The sequence below is a fragment of the Musca domestica genome, unplaced genomic scaffold (assembly GCF_030504385.1).
Source record: "Musca domestica strain aabys unplaced genomic scaffold, Musca_domestica.polishedcontigs.V.1.1 2, whole genome shotgun sequence".
Classification (NCBI taxonomy): domain Eukaryota; kingdom Metazoa; phylum Arthropoda; class Insecta; order Diptera; family Muscidae; genus Musca; species Musca domestica.
In genome coordinates, this window is record NW_026712249.1 from 25255245 (window position 1) to 25275615 (window position 20371).

The window sequence follows — 20371 nt, forward strand, 5'->3', positions numbered from 1 at the left end:
TGAAGTCCTGGAATTTTGAAAGAACTTTGTAAAAAATATCCTTTTCTAAAAAATCTTTAAAAATCAATAAACTTTGTCCAGGAAGACTTAAAAAAAATACGCAAGTTTCGGTAATCATACCAAATTTGGACCAAATCGGAGTGTTATAGTACGAACCTGCTAGACAATCGTAAGTCCAATGAACCTGATTTCGTCCAAAGAGACAGGGCGAGATAAAAAACTGCAACAAAGTGAAACACCATAAGTTTTACATTTTTTAATTTTATTGAATGAAAGCAAAAAATGTCGAAAATAGCATCAAGTTTTAGAATAAGTTCAGATTTGTTCGAAATGGTCACCTTTGGCGCTAATTATGGCGTTCAAACGGCCAATGAAACCGTCATACACTGCCTGAATGTTGCTCTCCGGTATTTTGGCTCATTCCCGGCGAAGCGCTTGCTGGAGGTGATCGACACTTTGGTATTTTTTCGTGCCAATCTTGCTTTCCAAAATACTCCAGACACAATAGTCCAAAGGATTTGTATCCGTAGATTTTGGTGGACATTGTGCGCTGGAAATAAAGCGACGCTTTAATACACCATCCAGAACAATATTCGGCATTTATTCTCATGCCACGGTCGATTAATACGAGCGGATAGCGACCATTGCCCGTTATGACAATTCACACCATCACCATGACCGGCGCTTGAGTTATGGTGGCCAACCGAAGGTGCACATTTTCAGCTGAACTCATTGGCACGTAAACACGATCATTTTGTTTGTTTACAAACTGCTGAACAACGAATGTTTTCTCATCGGAGAAAACCAAATTCGGCAGTTCACCACTTTCGGCCAAGCGAAGCAGCTCTTTAGCTCTTTTGAGTCTATTTTCTTTTAGTTGCTGTGTAATTTCTTGCACTTTTTGAAATTTCGGTGAAATGGGATAATCATTTTTCAATATATGCCGAATGGAATATTGCGAAATGTTCAGCTCACGATGTGACTGTTTTCTTCCGTCCATTTTCTTGACGTAGGACTTTTCTGCCAGTATCACGGTAACGGGCGATGATACGTGACACTAAAGATTTATTCACATTTAAATGTTGGAGTGCTCTAACGATAGCCACTTGCGGTTTTCCGTGTAAAGAAATCACACTATCACGCTTGAATTCAATCATGAATTACTTTTTTTCTGGAGATTCTCAGCTAATGCTTTGGTACGCTTGTAGACAATTTAATGAGTTGTCACTGGAATAATGTTAACAGCTGTCGGACTAGTTGCTTAGAAATGACAGAAGTCTGAAGTTGATTGCAGTTTTTTCATCTCACCCTGTATATTCTGCGGGGTATTAAAATGTCTTTTACCCCATCCCTTAACCTTTTACCATACATCACTTTGTCCTTCCAATTGTAGAATATTCAAATAGATTTCGAATTACCCTTAGGGCAGAATGTAGCTACTCTTTAGATAATTTTTTTTTCACTTTTTATTTTAAAAATAATCCATTGATGCCAAAAGTCACAGACTGACCACTGAGCGGAGAGGAAATTTGCACTCAAATCAGATTTATGAATGATGGACAGACAGTGTGGTTTTTCATTTGGGAAAGACTTTCTATCTCTCAATGAATGTGAATGGATGAGCGAACATGTGAATGAATCGTGGAGGGACAGTAGTTGTTGTATTTTGTTTTTTGTTAAACTTGCACAAACATATTCACACACATAAATAATATCATTGACACCACATCAACACCGTTGCTGACCGGGCAACAGCAGTAGTGGCATCCAACTCAATGACATTTCTTCTTCACCACCTCCACCGCTCTGCCACTGCCATCAGCATTATAATCAGTGGCATTATTATCATTGACCGGACAGCAGCAGCAGTAACCACAATTCTTCTTTTCTCTGTGTGTGCGTTTGTGTTTCAATTCAATTATTCAATTTACAGAAAAAAAGAATCCCATAGGGAGAGAGAGAGGTCGACACAATTCATGGTCCATGGAGATTTATCTTTTTTTTGTTAGTCTAGAGCGAACAAAAGTAAAAACCTAAATCATTTATTATCCATTTATCATTATGTCCGGACGTGCAAAATTTTGAATTTTAAAAATAAAAAAAATTCCAAAAAAAAAAAAAAAAAAATAGAAAACATTTCAACAACGTAACACCAATGGTCGCTATAACTATTTCGGGAAGTGTGGTGTAGTGATAATCTCTGTCTACGTTGTTGCTGTTGTCGTTTTTTTTTTAATTTTTGCAATTGCAACAATTATAAACCAACATTCATTAGAATTTTGCAATCAACCTCAATTAGCCTCACTAATGTCTCGTTCAAATTCAACTTGCAGTACTGCCACGGACTCATTGCCATCAACATCTTCATCGGCCTCGACCAGCGACACTCGGGCCACAGCATCTTCGGCATTGACAACAGCGGCGGCAACCACCACATCCCTGTCTTATCGTGATGAACAGCCTCAGGCCATTGTAACCACAGCTCAAAAATTACCTACAGGTCGCCAAATGAGCAGTCATCACCACTATCATTTGCCCCACCAATTTCAGCATCCTCACCATCAGAATCATCATCCCCATTCGCATGGGGTAGCGGTGCCCACTCCCACAGTGCCAGCTTCATACACCAGTTCAAGTTTGTTACACGAATCGCGGCATATTCGAGCGGCCAGCAGCAGTGGCGATGAGACGTTGCGACCACCACCACAACATACCTCACCGGCCACCACGGTAACGCCTTCCCCAAATCTTCTGGTAGCACCGGATACAACGTCTCACACGTCGTCGGTGTCGCCTGCCAAATTATCGGCACGTATACGTGAGTCGGGTTCACAGCATCGTGTAACTATCGATGAATCGAATTTACCAGTGGCCTCGCAATTGACTTGTGGCGGCGATGATGGGGGCGATGGCGACGGTGGTGGTGGCAGCGGTGGAGATGGCGGTCATGGTTCGGGTCCTCCTTCGCCAGGCATGTCGTCACAGCAGCAGTTGACAGGCGACGAACGCCAGACTGGTCATTTAGCGTTAATGTATCACTCTAGTCAGCTGTCCAGTTATCCAGTGTTGCCAGCCATCAAGAGAACACATCGTCCTTCGTTCATCTATCCACCAATGCCGAGAGTTAAAAAGTGAGTAGACATTTTGAAATGAATTATTATTATCATTATTATTGTTGTTGTGAGAAATTTTTTGAAAGTGAAACACATACCGCTTATTATCTCAAAAAGTGTCGCTTCTTCAAAAAAAATTTCGAGTTTCGAATTTTGAGAAAAAATATGGCTAAGTTGTGGACTAAAATTTGACTTCCCGTATTAAAGAGATTATTACACAAAAACTAATAGAACAACATATAAAATATTTTGCAAAGAGATAATCAGATATCAGTGCTAAAATTATGTGCAACGTCAAGCAGGGTTTGAAGAATTTTTAGCGCTACAGAAACTCAATTTACAATTTTTAAAATTTATCTCAAATACCAAGTAATAATGTGAAAAATCTCTGAGTTTTACAGATATCAAAATGGAAATTTAAAGAACTTAAATACATTTTGTAGAAAAATTGGAATTTCTAAATCAAAAATTGCCATTGTTTGGCTAGAGTATTGAGTTGGATATTTTGTGCATAAAGTCATTAAAGTGACGGGTCAGATGTACGATTGTGTGTTTGAACTTGTAAAGTTACTGAAAATAGCACAAGTTTCCTGTGGAGGACATTGTATGTATTTATTCCAGGATCAGTGAGAAGATCTTACATTCCGATCACTTCTGACTTACAACTCCAGATAATACAGGTAAGAAATGCTATAGTAACACGGGACCGACCATATGACCCTTACGTGAAAGTACATTTTGGTCGATTTCTTGAATGATGAAAAATGTTATCTTTGGTTTTTGATCGGCGATTTTCGGTTTTGATCTATTTTAACTTCTAGATATTTTGTAGAAATCAGTAGGCTTATATTCTAGCCCTAACCCAACGGCCAGTATATAATACCCCCACATATAGTGTAGTATGCTATTAAGCATATGATAAAAAAGTAAGCAAAGACTATAGTTGGGCGGGGCCGAAACTTTGATACCCTACAACACTTTGGAAGCCCCTTTAGTTCCAAATCCATTTTGGAAGATTTGATTTTTTTAAATAACGGCATACAGGCCTGAACAAATGTGTCCTCTAGCACTTTGACCGAGGGTATTTACCCTCGTCCTTTTAGTTATTCAAAACAATTTCAGACGAAAATTGTGATAATTTTACCCTCTAAATACAACTCATTGGTCATCCAAAATTCTAGACTTCTGCTTTGTTCTTAACTCAATCCGCATGCAAAATCCTGGTTCGATTGGTTTTTAATTCTGACCTATAGAGCGAGTGCGAAATCAGCATAATTTTTATTTTTTTTGGTCCATATCGTTGTTACGGAGTGCGTATTACGGCTGTGGAGAACAAATATAACAAATCGGATGGACAATATAAACAGGGTGAGATTAAAAAAATGCAACAAAGTCAAACGCCATAATTTTTACATTTTTTTTTAAATTTTATCGAATAGAAGCAAAAAATGTCGGAAATAGCATAAAATTTTCGAATAAATTTACATTTCTTCGAAATGGTTACCTTTGGCACGAATTATGGCATTTAAACGGCCAATGAAACCATTCACACGCTACCCGAATGTTGTTCTGTGATATTTTGGCCCATTCCCGGCGAAGCGCTTGCTTGAGGTGTTCGACACATTGTTATTTTTTAGTGCCAAAATTGCTTTCCAGAATACTCCAGACACAATTGTCCAACGTATTGTTACCCGGAGATTTTGGTGGCCATTGTGTGCTGGAAATGAACCGAGGAACCTCATTTAGTAACCATTCTTGGGTGGCGCGTGCTGAATGCGATGATGCTGAGTCCTGTTGGAATCTCCAAAGTCTGCGGCCAAAATGTTTGCATGCCCAAGGCTTTAATACACCCTCCAGAATATTTTTGCGATAATTTTTTTAATTTTTTGCTTGAGTTCTGGTGGCCAACCGAAGGTGCACATTTTCAGCTGACCTCTTTGGAAAGTAAACACGATCGTTTTGTTTGTTTGCAAACTGCTGGACAACGAATGTTTGCTCATCGGAGAAAACCAAATTCGGCAGTTCAACACTTTCGGCCAATCGAGGCAACTCTTCAGCTCTTTTGAGTCTATTTTCTTTCTGTTGGGTGTAAGTTCTTGCACTTTTTGGAATTTTAATGGCTTTACCCCGAGCTCATTTTTCAATATATGCCGAATGGAATATTGCGATATGTTCAGCTCACGAGCCATTTTTTCGGCCACTGCGACGCGGGTTTCGATCAAGTCGCTTCTTTACTTTATGAACCATTTCTTTTGATGCCACTGTTTTTTTCCGTCCACATCCTTGACGTCGGGCTACACTGGTAGCGTAACGGTAACAGCTGTCGGACGAGTCGCTTAGAAATGAAGTTGGTGGCAGTTTTTCATCTCACCCTGTATATGAGAGCTTAATCTAAATTTTGACCGATTGTCTCCAATTTCAGTAGGGTTCGTCCTTGGGTCAAACAAATGACTTGTGCAAAATTTCATCTGGATCGTGCAGAAAATGTGACGTGTACTTTGTTTACAAATATACATGGACAGACGGACGGACATGCATAAATCGACTCAGAATGTGATTCTATGCAGATCATTAAAATGAACTATGTTTCCTTTGCCTGTTACAAACAAATGAATTATAACCTGACCACCTTGTGGTGTAAGGCATAATATTCAAATTTTTATTGGCATATGTTAAGATTTTATACTTTTGGTGTTTTTCACCATTTTACCCTCTAAAAATTATCCGATGGCCGCCCCAGTCGGTAGAATTCTATCCTGTTCTAAATTGTAACTTCATGCGAAATTCCGTTCTCTGTACAAATTGTGACCTGCAGAGCAACTGCAAAATCAGGAAAAAACCAGTAAAGAAAGTCGTAAAGTCGGGCGGGGCCGACTTCATGATACCCTACACCACTTTGCTAATTTAGTAGAGCTCCGCATAACAATTAAAAGTTTTTATTGGAGAATTCAATCATACACGCTATGATTATAATTATATTGCCTATTTGGTGCACAACAAATTTGAAATCGGATAAATATATATATATATATATATATATATATATATATATATATATATATATATATATATATATATATATATATATATATATATATATATATATATATATATATATATATATATGTTACAATTTTTTTGGCCCAATCAAACTTATAATACCCCCAACACATAAGGTTGCATGGTATAATAAAGATAGAAATCGGTAGCGGTCTCGATCGAATCCTAACCAAGTGTTAAATAATATTGGGCATCGAGGAGGAGAAAATTTGAAATCAGCAATTACCTTTTGTGGGAAAACTGGAAATTTGTACCAGTTCCGAATGTCTCTGTTTCAATATTTCAATATTTTTAACGAACAACTTGTCAATATATCAATCAATCAATAGTATCCGACATGTCTGCTCAATGTCTATTTGTCCAATTTGTCTTAGGATCTTTTTATATTTTTGCTGAGTTTTTTTCTTCTGCTCGCAATGTTGTAAACAAGCTAAAATCAAATAAATCGAGTGAGTTTCTTTCTTTTCTTGTGCCGCCGGTAGAATTGCCTTGTCGAAATAATGGTGTTAAACCCTAGGTCTCCACCAATATTACCTATAATTCATTTAAAAGTCGCCTCATTTTCCCGGAGGAATCAATGTATTCGTTCAAATTTTTGTTCTTTTCTCAAAATATTCGTAGCCTTCCCCCTAGGAAAAAGGAGTGCCACTGCATTTTATGGCCCAAGAAAATTCCCATACTTAATTTCCCAAAGATTATTGTTACATTCAAAAAAGAAGTCATAAATCTTTCCATTCAGTAAGCAAATATGAATAAGTATGTGTGTATGGCTGTATGTGTGAGTTTGGATAATAAATGAATGTATAGACAGATGTGTGAATATGCAAAACAAAGAAGAAGGAAAAGGCGATGGCATGTCTGTAAAAGCAATCTAAGGCAATAAAAAGACAAACAAATAAGCGAATGATTTATGGATTTTCTCCAAGTGTTTGAATGTGTCTGTGTTTGTGTGAGTGAGTTTGATTATGTGTTGAATTGCAGACAGTTGGAAAATGTATTTCCTGAGTAAACGCGATTTTCAAGTGGCAGTTGGTTGTTGTTGTCGTTGATGATTGACTCTATGACAATTATTATTATCGCGAAAAAGAGACAAATTGTGTTGGGTGGGGGTGGGGACAATGTGTGTCTGTGTAAAGGGAAAGGGTTCTTTGTGTGTGTGTCTACATATTGTAGTTTATGATATAATATTAAGCTCCGCTAAAAACTTATTCAAATTGGATTTATTTTCCAAGGAGTAATAATAGTCCTCCAAATAAGGTAAAAATAATTTTTAGGAGAAATATAAAATAAAATATGTATTTCTATACCATACGCCTTAAAAAAAGGAGGGTTTATTAACTTCGTTACTCCGTTTGCAACAACCCTAAATATTTGTCGTAGACCCCATAAAACCATTCATGATTAGCCTAAAATTCTAAGTCTATTTAATGATGTCTGTCTGACGTAGAGCTTCAAATTTGGCACATACAACTTGTATTGCGTGTAGGATGGTTGGTATTGAAAATGAGATATATCAGTCCACGTTTTGGTATAGTCGCCATATAACAGTACCTCCCGACATTCGGTATTTTGATAGTTTTCGCCTCATTTTTCCACGGATTTGTCTAAAAATTGGTATTTGTAGTTGGTGATGGATTTTAGCTCATGTGACGGAACATTGTATATTTAGGTCGACGTTTTCGTATAGCCCACACATAACGGTACCCACCAATATTCGATATTTTGATAATCCTAGTCACATTTGCCCATGAAAATTATTAAAATTTGTCATTTTGTCATTTGTCATAGGTAACAATCGTTGTAATATAAAGTTGTGGGTACAATGGGTACCTGTTTGGTATGGCCCCCATATAACGGCCCACTCTTTTAATGGCCTTTTTCTTAGTTAACTGCATCACCCCAAAGGTATTACTGGTATATGTAGTTTAAAGTGGAACACGCTTGAATTCAGATATTTTTCTGTAAAATATTTTCTTTACCCAGTGGTGGAAGGTGTTTTATTGTTCGACCCGACCTAACTTATAGTTATTTTGGTTGTTATTTCTACAATTGTAATGTTTCAAAACTAACAAAGAGAATAGTTAACCCTAAAAAAAGCAAAGGGAGGATATCGGATCTCGTTCAAACTTTGCACATCTTAATATTTGAATTAGCCTTAGGTCAAAAATGAGTGTGGCTGAAATAATTAAAAAAAAATAAATAAAGAACATAGGGAGGTACATTTATACCACAACTTGGACCTATATAGGGGAGTAAATGCAAAGACATAGAAGTATAAAGATGGGACAAGACAGAGTCAAAATATGGCAACCCTGTGAAAAATACCTCTGTTGTTATGATATCGTAACAACATAGTTACCAATGTTAAGCAATTTAAACCGCTAAAGCAGTATGCAATTATTTGGGAAGGTATATGGAATAGAATTTTGAAACTAATATTTTGGATTATCCAAACTTTTATTTGTCATTCTTTGCTATAATTGTGTTTTTTATATTAACATTCCTCTGTAATGAGCTGTTATTCAAGGTAGTATAGCCACAAACCATTTGCTCAGAATGCATTTTGTCTAGTCTTTACCATTTTAGGTCTTTGGTACATGTGCACCATAATTTAGACCTAATTTTTAGATTTTTTAGTTTTATTGAATGAAAACAATAAATATCGGAAATAGCATCAAATTTTAGAAGAAGTTTAGATTTGTTCAACTTGGTCATTGGTTATGGTCTTCAAGCGGCCAATAAAACCGTCACAAGCTGAACGAATGTTGTTCTGCGGTATTTTGGCTCATTCCCGACGAAGCGCTTGCTTGAGGTGATCTACACTTTGGTATTTTTCAGTGCCAACCTTGATTTCCAAAATACTTCAGACACAATAGTCTTACGGATTGGTATCCGGAGATTTTGGTGGCCATTGTGCGCTAGAAATGGAGCGAGGAACCTCATTTTGCAACCTCATTTTTGAGTGGTGCGTGCTGAGAGTGATGGTGGTGAGTCCTGTTGGAATGTCCAAGATCTGCGGTAAAAGTATTTGTGTGCCCAAGGCTTTAATACACCCTCCAGTATATTTTCGTGATAATATTCGACATTTACTCTGATGCCATGGTCGATTAATACGAGCGGAGAGCGACCATCGGCTGTTATGGCGGACCACAACATCACCATGGCCGGCGCTTGAATTCTGGTGCCCAACCGAAGGTGCACATTTTCAGCTGACCTCTTTGGCAAGTAAACACGATTATTTCGTTTGTTTACAAACTGCTGGACAACGAATGTTTTCTCATCGGAGAAAACCAAATTCGACAGTTCGACTGGAGTGCTCTAACGATAGCCACTTGTGGTTTTCCAGCCAAATATAAAGAAATCACACTATCACGCTTGAATTCCATCACGAATAACTTTTTTTCTGGAAAATTTACTTTTGTACGCTTGCAAAAAATATAATGAGTTGTCGCTGGAATAATTTTAACAGCTGTCGGACGAGGGGCTTAGAAATGACAGCAGTCTGAAGTTGGTTGCAGTATTTTACATCTCACCCTGTGTATGCGAGCTATGTTCAAATCTGAAGCGATCTTGATAAAATTGGGCCAATGTGGCTGATCTAAATTTGATATATTTCACTGAATATCGTTGTTACGAAGTGCATATTGCGGCTGTGGAGAACATATATAACAAATCGGATGAACGATATATCTGAACCGATTTTCACTAAATTTGACATACTAGTTTTTAGACTCAATTTGCTAAATTCCATCACATTTGGGCTAATATTACACGTTTGGTGCACAATAACGACAAATCGGACATAGATATATATGGGAGCTATATCCATATCTGAGCCAATCTCGATAAAAATTAGCGAATGTATTTCTGAGCTGTATTTGATCTTTTTCTCCAAATATCGTTTTTACAAAGTGCATATTACGGCTGCGGAGGACAAAAATAACAATTCAGATGATCAATATATATGGAGGCCATATCTATTTCTGAACCGATTTCGTTGAAATTTGGCATACTTATTTTCAGGCCTAATTTGGTTGTATGTGCAAAATTTCATACTATTAGAGCTGATATTACACGTTTGGTGGACAGTAAAAGGCAAATCGGACAAAGATATGTATGAGAACTGTATCTAAATGTTGACCTTTTATCTCCAATTCCAATAGGGTTCGTCTTTGGGTCAAACAAATGACTTGTGCAAAATTTCATCTGGAAACAAAGTACGTCCTGTACTTTGTTTACAAAAATACATGGACAGACGGACATGCATAAATCGACACAGAATGTGACTCTATGCAGATCATTGAAAGGTACTAAGGGTCTATCATATCGTTTTCTTTTGCCTGTTACAAACAAATGCACAAAAACATAAAAACGAGCGTTGTTTATTTTACTTATTTCCAATACGTTCTATTTTGTATCTGCCCTCGTACAAGGAAATCACTAAATGATATATTGCACAAACAATACATGCTTACAACAACAATGTTGTTTTTATAAAATTTATAAGTTTGGTGATAATTAAAACAACACTTACTTCATTCCTTACTTCTCATTTCTATTCATCACACAATGTCCTGGTATGAAATTAACTACAAACAATGTGATGAATATGCAATTTATTTAAAAGTTATACAGACTAAGCATACAAAGATGTATGTGTGTGTGCCTGTGTTTGTGCGTGTGAATGTAAATATTTTTATAGTTTTGATAAATTTAAATATGATTTGATGGCACTCCTTTTATTCATTTTTCACTTCCTCGAATTGTACACACAAACATAAAGGTATGTTTATTTGAGGTAAAGAACTATTGTAGTGCAGTGTTACTACCTGTATAGTCCTGTGCATGTCTCCAGCTCTCGTTTCTCCTTTGTGATTGAGCTTTTATAGTTTAAAAATGCATGCATGCCACTATCATAATTGCTGGCCATTGTTGAGCATAGTCACGAACTTAATAGAAACAACAAAGGAAGAAAGAAACAAACTATTTTTTTCCATTTACTTGTTTCTTTTCTTTTGTTTTTTGCTCCATACATTTTATTTCTCAATTTGTTATTACTTCTATTTGTGTTGTGTTGTGTTGTCCTTTTTGTTGTTGCTATTATTTTTGTCATTTGCAGTGAGTGGGCAATGTTGTTTTACTTTGTTGATTGCGTGACATGATTGTTTATTGTTGGCGGTTGGTTAGGTGGGGTTTTTTATTCGGAGACACATATACAATTCTCATATGTGTGTGTGGGTGTGTGTGAACGGAATCCTTTTAACTGCTTTATTTTGACTCTGCTTCACGTGTCACTCCCGGGGGAGGTACTCTGGACTGCATCTTTGTCTGTGATGCGTCAATGCATTGCCACAACATTGTCTACGGGCAATGAGTGTTGATTTGTATTGTCGAGTTTTTATCTCTTCCCTAATGACAACATGTCTGTGGATTATTTTGAAAATTCTCCAGCTCTGATTGGCTTGTTGAGATAAAATGTAAACACCAATTTTTTTTTTGGTATTTCTTTTTAAATTGAATTAAATTGCCAACAATGTTTTTGGGTAGAAATTTTACAACAGTTTTGTAAAATATTATTTATGGTCATCGGAATCGTAGATTATTTTTTTTTTTTGTGGAAATTTCGAAAAATTGGTACAGAGTTAAATATTGAAGCATTGGGCATGTGCTTATGTTTGACCAGATAGGAATTAATTGGCGTCACTGCTTAGAAATGGATTTATAAAAGTTGATTTTTTTTGGAAAGTAGTACCAAATACCAGAACGTTTGTGAATAAAATATGTCATTATGTTATTATTAAGACACTGTTGGAATCGATCCAACGATACGCATCCGTCTATCTGACTGATATATAACTCTCGAGGGGTGTATTATTTAGGGTTGGTAATATTTTATGGTTGAGGTGAATGATATTGATTTTCTGTCCACAATAAACCCCCCCTTAAAAAAATATTAAAATCTAAAAAAAAATTATATACTGATTCCTTTTAAGCCTAATTTGTGCAAATATTGACACAAGGTAATAGTTATGCAAGACTTATGCCATATTCGAATATGATAATATTGGCCTCTTTTCCGCGTACCTTTTCCAAAAAAATGAAAATTTGGAAAATTTCACGCAAAATATACAACACAATTCAGAAAAGTAGGCATTTCGTTGAGGCACGAACCTAAGTGCCACAACCTTTCGTACATACCTGTGTGCAAAAATGGAAAACATTGATCCACTTCTTCCTGTGCCTCCACACAAAATAATATAATTTTGAATAGTTAAAATGATTTTCACATTCCAATATTTCTGTCAAATTTAGATCAATTGGGAAATATAAAAATATCGATTTTTTAAGTCTGTTTTTAAGTTTTTTTTTTGAAAATTACGATATAAATGGGGTCCCTGAGATGTCTCCAAACTCGTTAAACAAATCCTAAGATTTCTAATAAAATTTGATCAATGACTTGCTGGTCGAAATTGTGTTTTAATGATTTCGTTTTTTAAATAGTTTCGAATGACTTCCTACCCAAGAATTCTGGATTAATAAAAAAAATTATTTTCGAGGATCTCTTAGCCAAGTATTTGCGTATTTTTTAAATATTCTTTTAAGAATCCTCTTGCCAAAAAAGTTGGATTTTATTAAAGTATTTTTCAAGGAAAGACCTCCTAAGAAACTTGGTTTTTCGTAAAGTAGTTATATTGTTTTAAGGACTTCCCAGCGGAGAAAATTTATTATTTTTCATAGGATTCATGGCAAAGAATCATATTTTTAAAGGAATCCTAGCAAACAATCTTGGATTCTTTAAAAATGTTTGTCAAACATTTGACGCCGAGATTTGAAAATGTTATATAAATATTTTCAAGACAGCTTTTAGGACTTCATAGTCAAGAATTGTCGATTATTTTAAATAGTAAGTCTTTTTTAAATATTTCATGGACTTTCTTTTGCCAATCATCTTGGTTTTTTTTCGACGAAGGATTTCTTTTAAATATTTTTCAAGGAATTTCAAACCAAGAACCGTGTTATCTAAGGACTTCCTAACCAAGAATTGTGAATTAAAACAAAATATTTTCAAGGACTTCCTTGTAAAGAACCTTTGATTTTTAGATATTATTTTTCATGGATTTCTGAGGTTTCCACTCAAGAATCGGGGATTCTTTTGATATATTATTTAAAATGTCAAGGACTCCGAAGTAAAATTTAATTTTAATTTTTATTTTATAATAGACAGTCAGACTTAACATTTTATACGATTTATGAATATTCAAAATTGTAACTCTTTGTGGGGGAAGTACCAGAAAAAGTTAGCCGACATTGTTTATTTTCACGCCTTACTTAACACTGACACAAGTGTTAGAATTTTTTAAAGTTTGAACAAAATGAATTAGGGATAAATTATTTTCTTGGCATATTTTGATCTTTCGTGGAGGAGGTATTAGAATAATTGGAAATTTCAATATATTTTTTTCACTCGATAACAATGATATTTGGTTCCAGGTATCAGATGCAGGTCTGGAATATATCTGCCACATTTTTATCGAAATCGGTCATTTTGACATTTCTTTGCTGAATTGAAAATACTCAAACTATCCTGTACACTTTTAAACATTTTAAGACTTTCGAAAAAATCATGAATTTTGTAAGATTTTTTTTTTTTTTTGTAAAAACATTATTGAGGGTTAACATTTGTTGAGGGTGTAAGTACTAAATAACAAAAATCTTTGATTCTGTTGTTGTTCACGTACTTCTGGTCCAAAAATTAGTGGGTTTTTATTCAAGATATTTTTTCAAAGTTTTCTTGAGAAATCTTCGATTTTAAAAGAAAGTTAACTGTTTTCTAACAATTGTTGATAACACAATTTTCCTTCGTATGAGTTAAATAATTTTGTCATTAGTACAATCCCGTTGTTTTTCATCATGTGATGATATGTCATGTTGAGGCTCAATTTAATTTTGTTAAAATATGTTTCCAAATTATTTATATGAAAAATGTTATTTACAAGAGCCAACAGAAGCGGAAGCCTGTCTGACCATTTCTGTTAATATTTAATTTTTTTTTCTGTTTTGCAGGAGTGATGCTTTGGCAACCTTATTCTCAGCGTTGTATGGCAAATTATTGGTTGTTATGGGTATTGCATTTCCAATGGCTGAAGTTATCTCAACGTATATTCCGCCGTCATTTTACGAGGTAAGTTAAAAAGGATGATTGCAAAATTACTTGGTTGGATATCATAGACATACATCTGGATTTATACAGACTTATAAGAAATTACCTAATTAAAATGTTATTTTAAGTGATCATGTAACATGTCTCTTTGATAGTTTGGACAGTAATTGCTTTATACGACATGTCAATTTTAAAATAAGTTTTTTGGATGCCGTTTTATGCGTAGTTACTGTTGCGTGAATATAATTAAACAACAAGTGCACGCTACTTCGTCTGCGAAAAGTCCACCTTAAAATATCTCGAAGGGATTATCTGATTTGTTCCAAACTTGATACATCGTAATGTTATTATCAACTTTGGATCGAGTTCGGAGATGACCAATATCGGTCACTCCTTCTGGTACCTCACAAATGGTCGAAATTTTCAAAAAAATATTTCACTGCACAGAAAAAGGAAGGATAATCAGATTTTGCTGCAACTTTCAAATCCTAATATTTGCTATGTCAGGTGCGAAAATGGACAATATTGGTTCACTTCTTCGGGTACCTCCCCCCCAAAACGTCAGTGTTTTGAATAACCAAAACGAATATAAAAAAAAAAAAAAAAAAAAAAAAAAAAAAAAAAACATCCGGTTCTCTTCATATTTCACACATCCCATTATATCTTTTAATACAAAATATGCTGTGAAGTTGGGATATATTGGCCCACTCCTTCTGGTACTTCCCCCACAAGGGGTCAGCATTTTGAATATCCATGAAGCTGATAAAAGCTCAGTGTGTCCTTCAATACAAGATCTGTTATAAAGATGGTAGAAATCGGACCATTTATTTTTATACCTTTCTCACATATGGTTCCAGATTTTGAAAAACAAAACGCTCAAAGAAAGCGAAAAAAGCATCCAACTCTCTTCAAATTTCACACATATAAACATTTTTGCTAATGCAGGATCTGTTGTGAAGATGAACCCCTTCTGGTACCTCACCCACAAAGGGACTCATTTTCACCTATCATAACTTGGGAAGCAAGTCAGCGATTCTATACAACTTGCTATATTTAAATATATCTCTCAACCATAAACCTAAGATGAATATGGAATTATGGTATATGGTTATCGTAAATAATCAAAGGCACCAACACCGACATCTATATCAAATTTTAGGGTTTCAGCCCTATTCCATCATCCAATAGAAAATATAGTACCATTCAGTACTTTTCGTACAATTACAGGTTATTTCCACAACCAACTCCATATCTTATCTCCAGACACCGAAAGATACCTTAATATCAAATTTCGAATTTAGTACTTTTCGTACATTTACTGGACGCATTTCCAAACCACAGCCATTCTTAATAACCAATTCCATTATTAATCTAATATTAAAATTCAGAATTTTATATCTATCCCTTCACCCAATCTACACATAGTACCATTTAGTACTTTTAGTACAAATTAAGTACACATTTCCGAAACCACCACTGTATGTCCGGGCTACATATGAACAGCGCCCCTAATACCACATTTCAGATTTCAAGTGCTACCAGTTCAACCATTATCAAATTGTACCGAATGTAGTACTTACTATTTAGTACTTTTCGAGCACATATTGTACACATTTCTGAAAAATGTCGGAAATAGCATCAAATTTTAGAATAAGTTTAGATTTGTTCGAAATGGTCACCTTTATGGCCTTCAAACGCCTATGAAACCGCTGCCCGAATGTTGCTCTGCGGTATTTTGGCCCATTCCCGGCGAAGCGCTTGCTTGAGGTAAATTGTGCGCTGGAAATGAAGCGAGGAACCTCAATTTGCAACCACTCTTGGGTGGCGCGTGCTGAGTCCTGTTGGAATGTCCAAGGTCTGTGGCCAAAATGTTTGAGTGCCCAAGCGACCATCGGCTGTTATGGCGGCACACACCATCACCATGGCCGGCGCTTGAGTTCTGGTGGTCAACCGAAGGTGCACATTTTCAGCTGACCACTGACTTTTTTCGGCTGACTGTGGCAAGTAAACACTATCATTTTATTTGTTTTTTTACAAACTGCTGGGCAACGAACATTTTCTCATCGGAGAAAACCAAATTCGGCAGTTCACCACTTTCGGCCAAGCGAAGCAACTCTTTAGCTCTTTTGAGTCTATTTTCTTTCCTTCGCGGTGTAAGTTCTTGCAGTTTTTGGAATTTTAATGGCTTTACCGCGAGCTCATTTTTCAATATTTACCGAATGGAATATTGCGATATGTTAAGCTCACGAGCCATTTTTCGGCCACTGCGACGCAGGTTTAGATCAAGTCGCTGCTGTAGTTTTTGAAACATTTCTGCTGATGTTGCTGTTTTCTTTCGTCCACTTCCTTGACGTCGGGCTACGCTACCAGTATCGCGGTAACGAGTGATGGTACGAGACATAAAAGATTTATTCACATTTAAATGTTGGAGTGCTCTAATGATAACCATTTGAGGTTTTCCAGCCACATATAAAGAAATCACACTATCACGCTTAAATTCCATCACGAATAACTTTGTTTCTGGAAAATTTTCATCAAAATGCTTTTGTACGCTTGTAAACAATATAATGAGCTGTCACTGGAATAATTTTAACAGCTGTCGGACGACAGCAGCAGCAGAAATTACAGCAGTCTGAAGTTGGTTACAGTTTTTTCATCCACCCTGTATTTCCGAAACCATCTCAATATGTCCAGGCTACACCAGAATAGCGCCTCCAACATCAAATTCCCCATCAGAGTCCCCAATATGAACATTTCAAATTCGCATTTACTTCCGTTCACACGAAACGGAATTGTACCAAATGTAGTACCATTTCGTACAATTGTTACACTTAGTATACATTTTAAAAAACACCTCCTTACATCAACCCCATTTCCAATTTAGTGCAAAAGTAGTAACTATCACCAAAATGTACTTAATAAACCCATTGTCTGCTGGGTTTACTATTCCCACGCATGATGATATATACATACAGACAAGTTTTCACTTCGTTTATATTTTCGAATACTAATACAATCTGTGCATCCATGAATACCGTCAGTTGGTGTAACAAACTCCGAGAACTTTTCACTTCGTATAATTAAACAACCATAAAAGAACAACGATCTGTGGTGTTGGAAGTCGGTTTGCTAAATGAATATTAAATAAGACATTACCAGATGATGAATGTAAATGAGATAAATTGATTATTTAACATTTGCATAAATGACCCCAAGAAAAGAACGAAACTGTGGTGGAAAATCATAAATGATGTGTTTTAAATTATATTTGGAATAAAATTATAACAATTTTTTTTGGGGGAAAATTAAAAGTTTTTTATTCTTTTTATCACAGAAAAGATAAAAAAACTTCCCATGAACACCCCCAACATAATCTTACAAAATAATGTTACGTACAAGGAATGGGGCTACAATGAACATCATTGAGGGGGGGATGTTTGTTTTATGCCTTGGCACCGGAAATTAATGAACCAAAAAAACCGTAAAATCAATTTTCGAAACTGGCAGCAGACAATGTCAGAAATTTGTATGCCTGTCATACATGAAATACTCCAGGAGACAAAAAAAAACGAAACGAAACGTACGACAACACAACGTTAAGTAGGTAGACATACTATGCGAACGATTATTACAAAAACAAAAACAACTCCACCAACATCAATGATGAGCTGATGTTGTCTCTTAAAACTCTGTTCGCTGATGTAACACTGCTACCTTATTTTGGGTGGGAGTTCCACGGCATTTCCTCTGTTCCAACAAGGATTGTTTCCTCCCCGTACCGGCAGCATGTTTTCGGCTGCTACAGGCAAATGTCATGTTCAATTGCTTACAACATTAACTTTTCGTTCGTTCGTTCAGCAACATATTTCAAAGTGTGTCCCCAAACTGTCTGCCAGTCTTTTTCGTCGTTTATCCGTTCATTTTGTCTATCAGACTGAGTGACTGACTGACTTACGGTGTTGCCTTGTGATATCGTCTGATGTTTAATGCTGCTGGAACTGGCGATGATGTTATTTTCCATTTGTCGCCAAAAAATTAACAAACACTTTTCGGCTGCTGGTAGTCATGTTATGTTTGGCCTAAATGGGGAGACATATGGGGCATGAAAGAAAATTGAAAAAAGTTGTTAGCTTCAAAAATGTTGCCTAGGTAGTCAATGATTTATGTGAAACTCAGGAGCTCGACATATAGACTTGGAAAATATATTGAAAAAAAAAAAAAAAAACAAGTAAGAAAACATTAAGTTAAGCCGAACTTTTAATACTCTCCAACTTAGAAAACATTAGAACCCATTATAACCCACAAATACCAATTTTTAGACAAATCAGCGAAGAAATATGGCAAAAATCATCAAAATACCGAATATGGAAGCTATACCAAAACGTAGACCTATACATACAATGTTTTGGCACCGCAGCCAGAACTCATTATGACCAACAAATACCAATTTTTAGACAAATCCATGAAAAAATATGACAAAAACCACCAAAATACCGAATATCGGGAGGTACCGGGAGGTTATATGGGGACTATACCAAAACGTGGACCTATACATTCAATGTTTCGCCACCAGAGCTAGAACACATTTTTAGACAAATCCGTTAAAAAATGTGGCAAAAATCATCAAAATACCAAAACTCGGGAGGTACCGTTATATGGGGGCTATACCAAAGCGTGGACCCATACATGCAATATTTCGCCACACGAACTAGGACCCATTATGATTTACAAATACCAATTTTCAGACAAATCCATGGAAAAATGTGGCAAAAATTATCAAAATACCGAATATCGGGAGGTACCATTATATGGCGAATATACCAAAACGTGGACCGATACTTCTCATTTTCACTGCCAACCATCCTAGACACAATACAAATTGTTCTGCTAAATTTTGACGCTCTACGTCAAATATTGTGGGCTGTATCGTGATTTCAACAGACAAACGGAAAGACAGAGAGACATGCGGACAGACAAAAAGACGGTGATCGTTAAATCAACATAGAATTTTAAGCTGAGTACGAAATATTACATATACCTTATGGGATCTACGACGAATATTTAGGGATGTTACAAACGGAATGACAAAGTTAATATACCCTCCTTTCCAAGGTGGAGGGTATAAAACAAACAGTAAGGAAAAGTGAAAATTCGGCGGGGCCGACTACATGATACCCTACACCACTATGCGTACTTAGTATAGCTCCCATAAGAAAGGAATTTATTTGAGGTAGATCATACCACCTATCAAAATTTGGCTTTAGATCAGTTATAGTTTGGTTTCAGAGGTAACTAATATGCAGGGTGAGATGAAAAACATGCAACCAACTTCAGATTGCTGTCATTCCAGCATTTTGGTGAGAATTTTCCAGCAAATATGTTATTCGTGATGGAATTCAAGCGTGATTTCTTTATATTTGGCTTCAAAACCACAAGTGACTATCGTCAGAGCACTCCAACAATTAAGTGTGAATAAATCTTTTATGTCTCATACCATCTCTCGTTACCGTGACACTGGTAGCGTAGTCCGACGTCAAAGAAGTGGACGGAAGAAAACAGCAACATCAGCAGAAATGGTTCGAAAAGTAAAGAAGCGACTTGATCGAAACCCGCGTATCAGCGGCCGAAAAATGGTTCGTGAGCTGAACATATCGCAATATTTCATTCGGAAAATGTTGAAAATTGAGCTCAGGATACAGCCATTGAAAGCCGTAACAGAAAGAAAATAGACTGAAAAGAGCTAAGGAGTTGCTTCACTTGGCCGAAAGTGGTGAACTGCCGAATTTGGTTTTCTCCGATGAGAAAACATTCGTTGTCCAACAGTTTGTAAACAAACAAAATGATCGTGTTTACTTGCCAAAGAGGTCAGATGAATATGTGCACCTTCGGTTGGCCACCAGAACTCAAGCGCCAGTCATGGTGATGGTGTGGGCCACCATAACAGCCGATGGTCGCTCTTTGCTCGTTTTAACCGACCATGGCATCTGAATAAATGCCTAATATTATCGCGAAACTGTTCTGGAGGGTGTATTAAAGA

General features: G+C 36.2%; 1 protein-coding gene across 2 annotated transcripts in view; it reads left to right on the top strand.

Moving 5' to 3' along the window:
* Positions 1 to 20371, top strand: part of LOC101900593 (proton channel OtopLc) — a 142496-nt gene that overhangs the window by 109486 nt on the left and 12639 nt on the right. The window contains exons 3-5 of one of the 2 annotated variants that reach the window (XM_059122014.1): positions 2334 to 2472; positions 2551 to 3131; positions 14238 to 14355. In XM_059122014.1, coding sequence (XP_058977997.1) covers positions 2334 to 2472; positions 2551 to 3131; positions 14238 to 14355 — 838 coding nt within the window. Of the gene's footprint in view, positions 1 to 2333; positions 3132 to 14237; positions 14356 to 20371 lie in introns of both variants that reach the window. The other variant, XM_020034671.2, reaches the window with a different exon arrangement.